General features: G+C 37.3%; 2 protein-coding genes across 3 annotated transcripts; one reads left to right on the forward strand and one right to left on the reverse strand.

The window, feature by feature from the left end:
• On the reverse strand, positions 1 to 1,264 carry LOC113686811 (uncharacterized). The gene has a single exon (XM_027204480.2). It carries the CDS (start codon positions 1,019 to 1,021, stop codon positions 467 to 469), a length of 555 nt encoding a protein of 184 aa, XP_027060281.2. The 5' UTR covers positions 1,022 to 1,264; the 3' UTR covers positions 1 to 466.
• A 3,127-nt stretch (positions 1,265 to 4,391) lies between these two features.
• Positions 4,392 to 11,294, forward strand: LOC149036328 (kelch-like protein 28). Of its 2 annotated transcripts, none has more exons than XM_089189802.1 (3): positions 4,392 to 6,074; positions 6,534 to 6,616; positions 9,529 to 11,294. In XM_089189802.1, the coding sequence occupies exons 1-3, from the start codon at positions 4,678 to 4,680 to the stop codon at positions 9,540 to 9,542; spliced, it is 1,494 nt and encodes a 497-aa protein (XP_089045928.1). In that variant the 5' UTR covers positions 4,392 to 4,677; the 3' UTR covers positions 9,543 to 11,294. The 2 variants fall into 2 exon arrangements, with proteins under 2 accessions (XP_089045928.1, XP_089045927.1); XM_089189801.1 differs by lacking the exon at positions 9,529 to 11,294 and adding an exon at positions 7,157 to 7,249 and having other exon boundaries at positions 4,549 to 6,074.
• Positions 11,295 to 12,751: the final 1,457 nt, after the last annotated feature.

Here is a 12,751-nt window from a genome sequence, read left to right on the forward strand (position 1 = left end):
ATCAGTAATTGTTTTATGTTTAGTTTATTTGGGGTTTGTTGCCATTATATCTGCTCAAACTCTGGCAAATGCTAACTGATACACAATTAGTTTCGTTTAGGATCATATGATTCCCTGAACCTAAATAACGTGCTAAGATTTCTTTTACACTTCTTACCGGCAGGTCAAAGACCGTGTGCTCTGCATTCTTACGATCATCCACCAAAATAACTCTAAAAATTTCACACAACATATTAATGAACGATCAACATGTACATCTATTCAGTAAATATCTTAATAACGTGAATATTTTTACCTTTAACTTAGTATACATAGGATAAATAATGTCATAATTTATCATACTCTCTGTCAGTCAACCCTTCACACATGTGATTTGTGCACTGACTTATTCAAATCGCTTCGAGATACTTTACAATAACATATACATGATCTAGTCTGTGAAAATCAGCAAGACTTCTTGTCTATGTCAGAGCCCCATCTCTTTGAACCTGTTATTAACTACTAAAGTTTTCCTCAGTTCTAAGAGAGAGGTACTTCTAGATCTAAACGCAACAGCAGTGTTCCGCTCAATCTCTTTACAAATTCCCATTCTTCTTTTCTCCCAGCTCTCTCTTCTCGGCACCACAATCGAATCACAATCTTCTTCGTCACTCTCTTCGCATCGTTCGTAATTTAAAACGTGCTCCTCTTGTTCTGTTCGTTTTAAACAGAACCGAAGTTTCCTTTGACCCTTTTTCAATTCATTCTCGCTTAGAGATAGACAGTCCAAGCGAGGCAAGCTCGTGTAAGGGGCAGTTTTTCCATCTGTCTTACAATTCTTGCAAAATACCTTCGAGACGGACTTTCGGATCCTTTTCCACACGTCCTCTTTGCAATTGGTCACTGCATGTGGTTTGCTTGTCTTGTTGATTCTATCAGTTTTCTCGTTGATCTTGCTTCGTCCCTCAAAACAATCCCCGCGCTGGAAGTGAAAAACATTCTCCCATGTTTGATTCGTGGCCGATTTTCTTCTGATGTGCATTTTTTGACCGTATTTAGGAATTACTGGTTGAGGTCTTCCGTTTGGAACAGTCAGTGACAAAAATACTTTCGAGCCTACATGTCGCAACTTTTATACAGCAAATACCGGGAATGCTTTGTTTTTGAACAAGTAATTGAAGACGACTTCCGCTTTACAAGAAGAGATGAAAGCTTTTCTATGGGAGCTTTTTTTGGGCGAACCGGACGCCTTTGGTGTAAGTCACTTAACACCTTTATTTTAGAAAGATCTTTTGATTGAGGCGTGGAAGCCATTAACAGTTACTCAAGGACTTTATTTGAATAGTTTGTTTATAGTTTATTATGAAAAGTAAACATCATTTTTGGGTTAGCCAAGGAGAAGTAAACATTGACGCATTTCCTTGGGAAAAAGTAGGTTTCCTATCTCAAATTTGCGGAAATACCGGTAACCAGGAGTTTTTTCCTCTGTAAACAAACATCTCTGTTTTTGACAAATAACAAGACTGACGAAATAGTCCATTGGCACACGAGTAGAAATTACTCTTCGAGGTTAGAGCCCTGATGACAGATGAAGCAGGTAAGGTCACTTTGCTTCAGACATCGCATAAATGACGTGTTCGTGATGAAAGAAGACTTAGTAAATAGCAGAGGGAAACAGATAATGATGTATCATTTGTTGTTATTAAAGCACGGGTCAAGCCATTAGTGCTTTTATCATCATTTGAAAATTCTGTGTCGCAAGCCTAGACCACACGTATCGCTTGAATAAACAAAAACATCTCCACAATGTAAATTAAAAACTTCTACCTTGCTCTGGTGCAACATAACCACGCACGCTAATCGGTGTATCTCATCATTTTATTTCTATTCTATAAAACTTTTCTTCAGAACAGGGATGGCAAAAGCATCTTACTCTATCCCTCTATAATTAGTTTTTTTTCTTTGCGAGAACATTTTAGTATCTTGGAAAAGAGTTTTATCGAATGAAAGTCTTAAAAAAAAAACTGGAAAAGAGAGAGAGCGCGCGCGCTAGTCATGATGATCCTATACAAGTCAGACTGTAAGTTGTTTCAGGCTCTCAGCATGGCGATGAGTGAAAAGCGTGGTAGCGCCAAAGACTATAGCAGTTTTCAGAGAAGCGACTGTGAAACGATTTCCTCGTTTCATTCTGCTTTCCCCTCTCTTCCCCGACTAGCGTAGTTTCCGCGCTGCTGCTCCTTTCCACTGACTGTGGATATCCTCGCATAGGCTAGCCAAACGATCATTTTTGGTCAGTTTCAGTTCAGAAGTCACGACCAGTTATTTAACTGTACTTTTACGACATAATTCGTAATTTTTAAAAGACATCGAAGGTGAATTTTGAATTTTATTTAATCCACCAGAGTTTGACAATCCTTCTTGTCCACCTCGGATGTTATATTCTGCATCCTCGCACTTGTAACGTTTATAATCTCTGCAACTTTTTCTGAGAAGAAAAAGATGATATACTTTCTTTCCTATTGAATTTATTTTGCTCATTCTTCGACTATTTTGAGGGTATTCTCGTCAACAGGATATATTTTGTTGTTATTGCTTTAAATCTGGATGGTTTGCGACCCAAATAATCTTCTTATAATTTCTTAACCCTTTCCACTTTAACATCAGTAAGCATAATCTCTATACTATTTTCTATACATTTCCTAAAGTGCTGGCAAGGAGAATTTGTTTAATAATCAATAACTTCTTTGGTTGATGATCATTCCCTTATTCTCGCGACTCTAATGTGTGATTCAGGGGTAATAATTGTGATGAGAAATTAGATGCTGATGCATGTTTTCGCCGGCTAACGAAGACAGACGGTTGCGCTAGTCGGTAAAAGTATTGACGTATGAATTGGCGACATCTTGGAATGGCTATAATCAGCATGGTTAGATTTTTTGAGAAGCACTTTGACTCTTTCCTAAGAGTGACTTGTATCTAATTTGCCCTTACTAACAGTAAAACTGCTGAATCATTCATTAACTCTTTAACTCCCACGAGTGACCAAGACAGAATTTCTCTTTACAATATCAATACAATATCAATCAGACAGGTGATGAGAATGTATAAAAGTGTGAGTTTGACTTTATTTCATTCGAATTTCCTGGGTGGGTAGTGTCCCTGTAGATCAGTGATGACGTCGTTGTTCAGCGGCGAGTGACGTAGTTGTTCATCACTTGCCGGCCGGGTGGTCCAATGTTTACATAGGTGTGTTTGCATATTCTGCTTCCATTTCGTGTTTATTACGCCGGTAGTTAGTTAAGCCGGTTATCTCACTGGTCATGCGTAGTTTCCAATAGATTGAACTTGCGTTAACTGACAAGGATGGCTTTAGTAAGCGTCCAAATCGTCCTCGACCATTCAAAGCTAACTTGCTAGGAGGGATTGTATTTTTAAAGAAAGGTCTTCTTTATGAATTTTGTCTTATTTGGTATTTTTCCTTTTTCCTTTACGATTCTTTTAATCATTTAGCTGTCGGATTGTGGCTCAAAAAGTAGAGAGAGATGCTTGTTTTTCTCAGACAAACGCTTCTCTTTGCAATAACATCAGGAGCGGAAATCAGTGGCGAAGGTATACTTTTCATCATGGCTCGACTCAACTAGTTACTCATTTGGCTTTGCTGTTTTCTTTTTTCCTTTTCTCAGTATTACTATGAATACACGTTGATTTAAAGATGTGGAGAAATAAATTAAAAAACATGTAGCAGCAAATGGCTCGAGACATCACACGACTGTCAGTTTTAGACGTTATAAGTCAGCAATTTAAAAAAAAAAGTGTTATCGAAACTTGATATGGAATTAGCGCATTAAACACGGAAAACAAATTCATTTTCAGAATTTTTCAGTTTCGGCACATATTTTCAAACTAAGCTTTACTTGATGTTCCACACGAATAGAGAAATTTCTCTCAGTAATCAGATCAGTTTGTGCACATGTAAACATTTTCACCCGGTATGCAAGTAAGTAACTGTAAGTAAGACGGGTTTTCGTGTTTGTCCTCTCAGCGCTTGGCTACGTTGAAGTTTGAATCGGGAATCACGCGTCGAAACAAAAACTTGACGGTTCTGAATAGCGTAATGATTTTTACAAAGCAACTAGACAAAAAAAAATGACCTTAAGTTCTCATAGCTACATCAGCTCTGGTAGCTATATAAAATTTTCTAGTTTTGATTGTGGCAGATTCATTCCGGCTCTGGACTGATAGTGCCAATTACCATGACCACCAATCGAACTGACGTATTTTGGTCCTCTCCAGATGTATTAATAAAGAAACAAAGTAATACTCAGCTTCGAAAATGAAGGTAAAGTATATTGCTTTTGATTGGTTGCAAGCAACGTGATTAAACCGAAAGATCAGGATTTCCCTTGGCATAAAAATCGTCTACATGGCCACTGCCAAGAGATTGTGAACTTCTTCTTTTGTCAGCTCTCTTTCGACGAATATTAATGTGGGAAATTTAATGCAAATGAAGCCATGGTTCCAAACTGCTGAAGGGACTTTTGACCATGTATTTCACCCGAGCGGAATGTATTCCACCTGAGTGTGAGATCTGGTAACTAGTCACCCCGACTTCCGCTTTCGACTGAAATCTAAAGACTTTGCAGACTACGTTAGCGACACCGAACATCTATACTTTTCCCTGCTCGGAAAATCTTCAAAATGGCCGCAATGGAAAGAGGTTTACCTTCTCTGGAAAGGTATTTTTCGACAAATATGGAAACTTTACATGCAAACGATCCAAGCCACGGCTGTAATCTTCTGACCATGTACAAAAATGGCAGATATTCTGATGTCACTTTGAAGATAAGTGAAGACCGACGGCTTTCAGTTCATCGTGTTGTTCTGGCCTCTTTTAGTCCTTACTTTGAAGCCTTGTTCGGGAAAAACTGGGACGATGGAGAAAAAAAAGAGATAGAAGTTCTTGGCTTTGACGAGAATGCTGTCAGCGAATTGATCGAATTCGCATATTCGGGCGAAATTGACATCAGCAAAGACAATGTGCAAACTTTGCTCGAGGCATCCAATTATTTGCAGGTGGAGTTTGTCAAGAAATCGTGCGGAGATTTTCTGAAAGGTACAATTAATGATAAAACTTGTCCTAGTATCTGGCAGCTTGCTGATTTGTTTGCGCTGGAAGAGCTAATGAAGGAGGCTAAAAAGCACTTTTTGCTGCATTTTACTGAAGTCACTCGTATGGAAGAGTTTTTGTCGCTTCCAATTGGTTCCCTGAAAGAGGTTCTTGCTGAAGAACGTATCTGTGTGGTTATCGAGAGCCTGATTCCGTCCCAAGAGGAAAGGGAAAAGGTCGTGCTGGAGGCCGTTTTGAAGTATGTTGAGCATGACATCGACAACCGAAAAAGGCATTTTACCGAATTGTTATTCTTGGTACGACTCCCAACTTTATCAGAGTCTTATCTGGAAGAAATCTTGGAACACAAACTTATTACAGACTCCAGCAGAGGAATCATTTCAAAGGCTCGGAAGTTGAAAATTGATTCCCCCGAGAAAGATTCAGCCGATGAAATGTGGGCGACCACTCGGGCGTTTGCCAAACCTGCTGTCAGTTGGGGGCGTTCCTTTGCTTCCTTTCCTTATGCTCATCACAACAACAAAGAGGCTGCTGAAGATCTTGGCAGTGACGTCTTCATAAAGGGAATGAAACTTTGGATTCGACGCTGGCATGAGAATGGGACGCCTATCCTGGGAGGGCTGAAGATTTTTTATAATCATGATGGTGACCAAGAGATTATGATGGGAAGTGACTCTGATCAGTTCGAACACCATGAATTTCACTTGGAAAAAAATGAAAGGATCGTGAAAGTTGATGTTAAGTCTGGATATATGATTGACCGCCTCTCCTTTTACACCAACAAGAAAGATGAAAATGGTGACCCTAAATGTTATGGTCCTTATGGAGGGAATGGTGGAAGATTGCACACTGAGACTCCACCATGGTCGTACGGTTTCCTGGCCGGAATTAGTGCTACTGACTCACGGGGTGAAGGTATCGACAGACTTCAGTTTGCTTGGAGGACAGATGACCCAGAGCCAAATGGGTAATGTACAACAAGTATTATCTGAAGAAAAATTACACATATTTAAAAACTAATGACAACATATCATGTGTACTTTATATGTGATTGGTTACATGATACAAAGTGTGGCCATTAAAGGGTAACTGACGGCTAAAAGGTCACTTTTTGGGAATACCGTCTAAATGCTTCAGGTATCACATAGAAACAGATACAAGAAGCTTCTTTGAGTTTTTTTTTTCCGGCGGGAAAACTGTCCCAAAATCCAGCTTAGCCGCAATCGCTTCGATTTTGATCATGTGACCCTATACGTCACACGTGTGTTCTTTAGCAAATTAAATATGGCGGATAGTAACTCGTTTGAAAGCAGTTCGATTCCGGGGTCTGAGTATTTGGATTTTAAGGCCTCGATGGAAGGTGAACATAATGAAAGGGTTTATGAACTTGTTAGTAAAATCAGGCTGTCGCGATTTCCATTCTCAGGACGAGCCTAGAAGAGAGCGCGAGAGTCAGAAGAGGATCATTGGCCGTGCGCCGCGGCCGCCTCGATCAAGAAAGCGAGAATGGTGAGTGCATTTACGCTTGTAAATAAAGTATCTGAAAATCACTCGCTTATTAAATATAGGAGTAAAGTAAAGTAAAGAAAACCAATTGTGCAGACTCTTGAATACCATGGGAGCGAAGAGTTTTTATGCTACACGCACGCACTTTCTGAAGCTAAGGTTTCACTGACTGAAAGATAAACATACACGCTTTTTGAGGTGAATTGGATGGATTGTACACGTTTCCACGCGATTGAATCGGTTTTAAGTTCTCCTGTGTTGAATTTGGCGAACGAGTTAAGATTTCTCGGCTTTTACTTTAAAACACGATGCAGCAGAAAATAGCATCGGCATATGTAGAATTGAACATCCTCTTAGTATTAACTTATTGTTTAATTGTGGTCTTTGCACCTTGTTTGTTGTCTAAAGTTTGAGTTATCTCTCACGTTTGTGACAGTTACAGAGTTCATAACTGTTCCTTTTGGTGAAACCAATCATACAAGTTGTGCTCTCTATTCTTCTATTCAACATCGTGAAAAAAATTGCTACTGATTTTATTTCAAGGTGTCATTGTGGAAACTACCAATCAGTGTGAAGGGAGAAAGAAAACATTTTTAGCCAAAAAGTAAATGTGGTCAAAAATAAAAATTTGGAGGATGTTACAGTGGAACAGTTTGATAAGGCAGAAGAATTTGGTGCATAAATGTCTTAACAATAACTGGCAGACCCTTAATTTTCATTACCAGACTGTTTGACAGTGCCTTGAAATAGCAAGCAGAATTTTGTTTGGGACTGATCTCACCTGTTATTGAAATCTCCAAAGGTACTTGGGAATAATGAATGTGACCCAGGTTTTTTTTCTAATCTGGTAAATTTTTATCTTGGGTTCACTGCCTACAATACCTATAGTTATGTTACCATAACAGCTTAACTCTGGCCTATACTGATCATGTTTGGAACAACCTAATCCAGAAAATTTTATGTCCAGCTTGCATACCACAGCTTTTTGTTTGTGTTCTGATGCAATGCCAACAGGGAGAACAAACTCTCCAGACCAGTTACCATTTATAGTAACTAGTTTAGAAAAAAAGGATAATGTCTTTGTCTCAAAGTGATTCCTCAGAAAAATCAAAGTGCTCTGTGAGCAAACTCATGAATTGGCAGATGACTTACATGATTTTTTGGATTATGTTCAATGTTATCTGGTTAAAGGAATTTTGTGATTGATTGTCTTATTTAAAGTACGAACAGTAGTTCAGCGTTCACTAATGTAGCAAAGAAACAAAGTAATGTTGGGATAAGAAGGCATTACAACTGAAATGATCATGCTATTACATTTGACAAGGGTGGATGATGTCATGTGTTTTAAACATACATCATTTTTGTTTCTGGTTCAAGAAAATGTTGGAAGTAAATGTGGGTGAAAAGTGAAATTTACTGTCTATCATTGTAAATATTGGAAAGTCAAGGCAATATTGTCTTAATGAAAACGTTAATGATTCCCTCTTTATCATATGGGACATATGATAAAGAGGGAATCATTACATATGCTTCACACAGAAAAACACATGATATGAAATGTAATGATCGATTTTGTCCCCAATTTCACGCCATAACAGAAAAAGCTTTTGAACACCTGGAGTAAGTGATATTTTTAATGAATCTTCAGATTGTTTTCAAGTTCAAGAATTGTAAATTGCAATTTTATGAAAAACGAAGGTTGTTCTCTTAATTCAGTGCAAATCCTTGCACCCCTTCCAGTCGCTGGCGCTGCTTGTTGAAACTAAAACGAAAAAAATAAACTCTTTTAAGATTATCACTGACTTCTTTTTCACCGCACCACTATTCTTAGCAACAAAGGTTGCCATTTTGTTTGTTTATTACTCACCAAAAACTATCAAATGAACTAAAAAGCCTAAAATCAAAAAAAAGTTTACAGGAATCGACCAATCAAGCAAGTGAGCGAGTGCTATTCTCCACATCATATCTACAACTCACTCTTGCGCGTGCGTGCAATTCACAAGTTAAAAAGTTAGCGAACAATTGTTTTATACTCTCCTTAAATGTTCTTTACCACTGACTTGAAAATTTACAATAAAAATGATAGTTTGCCGTGCTTGTTTTATTATGAGGGCATAGTTCATTCTGCAGAAGTTGGAAGCAAGGGTTTTTAAAGTATGAAATGTTTGCTTCCACCAGGGTTAAAGTGATCTCACAAAAAATAAGTTATCAAACAATTTATTTATACTCTCCTTAAATGTTCTTTACCATTGGCTTGAAAATTTACAATAAAAAAGATAGTTTGCCATGCTTGTTTTATTAAGAGGGCATAGTTCATTTTGCAGAAGTTGGAAGCAAGGGTTTTTAAAGTATGGAATGATAGAGAACAATTTTGATATATAATTTGTGGAAAAATCACGATTTTAAACAACATTGACTTGAAAGATTTCTCAAATCATCTATGTCAAGGTCATAATTTGCATCAAATAACTGGCTTGATGGGCAATGCAATTCTAAGGAATCACCTGAAATGACTTGTCACGCCTGTATAGCTTGTATTTAGTCATATCACTGATTGTTCTCTTGTACTTAACCCTTTCACTCCCAGTGATGACCAAATTTGAATTTCTCCTAACAGTTCCAATCAAGTTTCAGGCAAAAGGTTGTTGAGAAGAAAGAAACATGTCAATTAGCAGACACCCTCTGATTTGACACTAAATTCTCTGAGTCAAAATATGTTTTGAAATGTAGGGCAGTGTGGAGAATTGAAATTTAGATCTGAGGAGTGAAAGGGGAATGGTTACCAGACCCTTCATGATTAAAAATTGTCAAACACCTAAGCTCACTTCATATGCTTTACCTCTCAGCTGCTGCACCAGAACTTTTAGAAATGCATTAAGTATTAATTATGTGTTTTTGTTATTTCTTTTTTCCAGGAAGAAAGACTTAATGTGTTGTTTGAGTATGTGGTACTTGCGAAGGACTTTTTAAGGACAATGTAACCAATGGATCCACTAAAACTAGTTTAAATATATGGCCAGAAATACAAAACTATTTTTGCCAGTTATCTATTGGAGGGCAGTCATCACAGAACTTTTTCTTAAAAATACTTTGTAAATGTTGAGAACCAACATTTTGTGTTACAAATTTTGTATATTCAGGACCTTAAAAGTCAAATTTGTGTTCTATAAAATTATCATGATCACAGTGATTTTTCAAATAATTTTCTGTCAATGATAGGTTCAGAGCTTGAGTCAAAAGTTGGCCCCTCATGATGTTTGGATTGTTTTTCTGGTGGAAGCAAACATTCATTTGGGCTTTGGGGTGCAGTCCTTGTTATAAGTTCATAAGTCAAGTTCAGCCTTTGTGTGATGGACCTTGTGCTAGGGGTTGCAAGTCAAAGTTTTTCTTTTGTTTAACTGTTCAGTAATAGATCACAGATGGTGTCAAAATGTGTCAAGGACAAGAAAAGTGGCACATGAGGTGCATAAAAATAATTGATAAAATCTGTTATTAAAAATATTAACCGAGAGGCCAGACAAATTTTCCCAGGCAGGGACTGTAGGTGTTTTCATGCAATTATCAGAATATATAGCTACTTCAGAAATCTTTGACAGGGAACTTAAGCTTTCTTGGGAAAGTGTGAAAGCTGTATTTATAGTTGAAAGAACTCAAGACCTGTAGGTTAAAGTAGATGGGACAGTTAAAAATGTGCTTGAATCTATTATTTCCCACTTTGGGGAAGTCTTACTTAAGTGGGATAAGCAGCCTTTGTGTGATGGAACTTTAGCTAGAGGTAGCAACAACTCTTCACTGTAACAGAATTCTTATAAAATGGACATACTCTGTGAGTGATAATGGGAGATGTGGTTGTAATGGTTATGCTGAAGAACTTTTTGTTGCACAATGTCCACACCTGGTCTCTGATTCCATGTATCCAGCATGGTACTAATCATGTTTGGAACAACTGAATCCAGAAAATTTTTATGTCCAGCTTACATAGCACAGCTTTTTGTTTGAGTTCTGATGCAATGCCAACAGGGAGAACAAACTCTCCTGTCACCATAACACAACTATATTATGCCTAGTTATTTAAATAATTTATTAGTTAGAAATTCAGAAATTCATAATCAAGCCACTAGACTTTCAAATATAAGTCTGATGTGCCCTAAGTATAAACGAAGATCAGAAGGAGGTCATACTTTCACTATTAGGACTATAAAGGACAGGAATTGTATGAATGCTAATATAAGAAATAATGGCTCACTTGCAAGTTTTAAGCACCATGTTTTAAAATCCTTTCTAGCTGAACAAAAGGCTGCAATGTGCCTTAGACCTTAATTTTGTATATATGAATTATTTCTTATATTTTATCTTTTTAATATGGTATATATTATTGTTATTAGTTGTAGCATCTATATTTTGTAATTGTTTGAGGGCCACAGAGTCATCAGTGTCTTTGGGCTACTGTTAAGTGTTTGTTACCCTCTCTAAATAAAGCCTATTATTATTATTATTATTATTATTATTATTACCATAGATTATCTAGTTTAGAAAAAACGGATAATGGTTAACATAAGACTTTGTCTTAAAGTGATTCCTCAGAAAAAAAAAGTTATTAAACAATTTTTTTAAACTTTCCTTAAATGTTCCCTCTCATTGTTTGTTTTGAAAAATACAATAAAAGAGATAGTTCAGTGTGCTTGTTTAATTAACTCTTTAACTCCTAAGAGTGACTAGCATCTAATTTCTCCTTACAATATCACCCCTGAATCATGCAGTAAGGTCATGAGACTAACGAAAATTATCAGCATCAAAAGAGGCTGTTGATTGTTACACAAATTCTCCTTGTCAGTACCTTAGGAAATGTTTAGGGAACAGTATGGGAAATACCTTAACTGATATTAGGGTATAAAAGGTTAAGAGGTACCGTGCTCTTTCAAGGGCTAAAGACCATGGTACCTCTTTTTCATTTGTTGAAAAACAACAACGTGTTTTAAGAATGCACGCGCTTATTTGCTTATTTATTGGTTTATGTGAGGTTTATGCACAGTACAGTACAGGCATGGAGAATTTGTTTACCGATCAAGAGTTTCTTTAGTCGGTGATCATTTCCTTTGTTCTCGTGACTTAAATGTGTGATTCAGGGGTAATAATTGTGATGAGAAATTAGATGCTTATGCATGTTTTCGCCGGTTAACGAAGCCAGACGGTTGCACTAGTCGGTAAAAGTATTGACGTATGAATTGGTGACATCTTGGAATGGCTATAATCAGCATGGTTAGATTTTCTGAGAAGCACTTTGACTCTTTCCTAAGAGTGACTTGTATCTAATTTGCCCTTACTAACAGTAAAACTGCTGAATCATTCATTAACTCTTTAACTCCCATGACTGACCAAGACAGAATTTCTCTTTACAATATCAATACAATATCAATCAGACAGGTGATGAAAATGTATAAAAGTGTGAGTTTGACTTATTTCATTCGAATTCCTGGGTGGGTAGTGTCCCTGTAGATCAGTGATGACGTCGTTGTTCAGCGGCGAGTGACGTAGTTGTTCATCACTTGCCGGCCGGGTGGTCCAATGTTTACATAGGTGTGTTTGCATATTCTGCTTCCATTTCGTGTTTATTACGCCGGTAGTTAGTTAAGCCGGTTATCTCACTGGTCATGCGTAGTTTCCAAGAGATTGACCTTGCGTTAACTGACAAGGATGGCTTTAGTAAGCGTCCAAATCGTCCTCGACCATTCAAAGCTAACTTGCTAGGAGGGATTGTATTTTTAAAGAAAGGTCTTCTTTATGAATTTTGTCTTATTTGGTATTTTTCCTTTTTCCTTTACGATTCTTTTAATCATTTAGCTGTCGGATTGTGGCTCAAAAAGTAGAGAGAGATGCTTGTTTTTCTCAGACAAACGCTACTCTTTGCAATAACATCAGGAGCGGAAATCAGTGGCGAAGGTATACTTTTCATCATGGCTCGACTCAACTAGTTACTCATTTGGCTTTGCTGTTTTCTTTTTTCCTTTTCTCAGTATTACTATGAATACACGTTGATTTAAAGATGTGGAGAAATAAATTAAAAAACATGTAGCAGCAAATGGCTCGAGACATCACACGACTGTCAGTTTTAGACGTTATAAGTCAGCAATTTTAAAA

The sequence above is a fragment of the Pocillopora damicornis genome, chromosome 12 (assembly GCF_964200805.1).
Source record: "Pocillopora damicornis chromosome 12, jaPocDami1.2, whole genome shotgun sequence".
NCBI classification, from domain to species: domain Eukaryota; kingdom Metazoa; phylum Cnidaria; class Anthozoa; order Scleractinia; family Pocilloporidae; genus Pocillopora; species Pocillopora damicornis.

Bases quoted from the DNA above. Each gene is read 5' to 3' on its own strand.
- LOC113686811 (XM_027204480.2), bottom strand. From the start codon at position 1,021: ATGCACATCAGAAGAAAATCGGCCACGAATCAAACATGGGAGAATGTT.
- LOC149036328 (XM_089189801.1), top strand. From the start codon at position 4,678: ATGGCCGCAATGGAAAGAGGTTTACCTTCTCTGGAAAGGTATTTTTCG. The intron at 6,075-6,533 runs GTAATGTACAAC...TTCCATTCTCAG, and splicing joins GATGACCCAGAGCCAAATGG to GACGAGCCTAGAAGAGAGCG. The intron at 6,617-7,156 runs GTGAGTGCATTT...TTTTATTTCAAG, and splicing joins CGATCAAGAAAGCGAGAATG to GTGTCATTGTGGAAACTACC.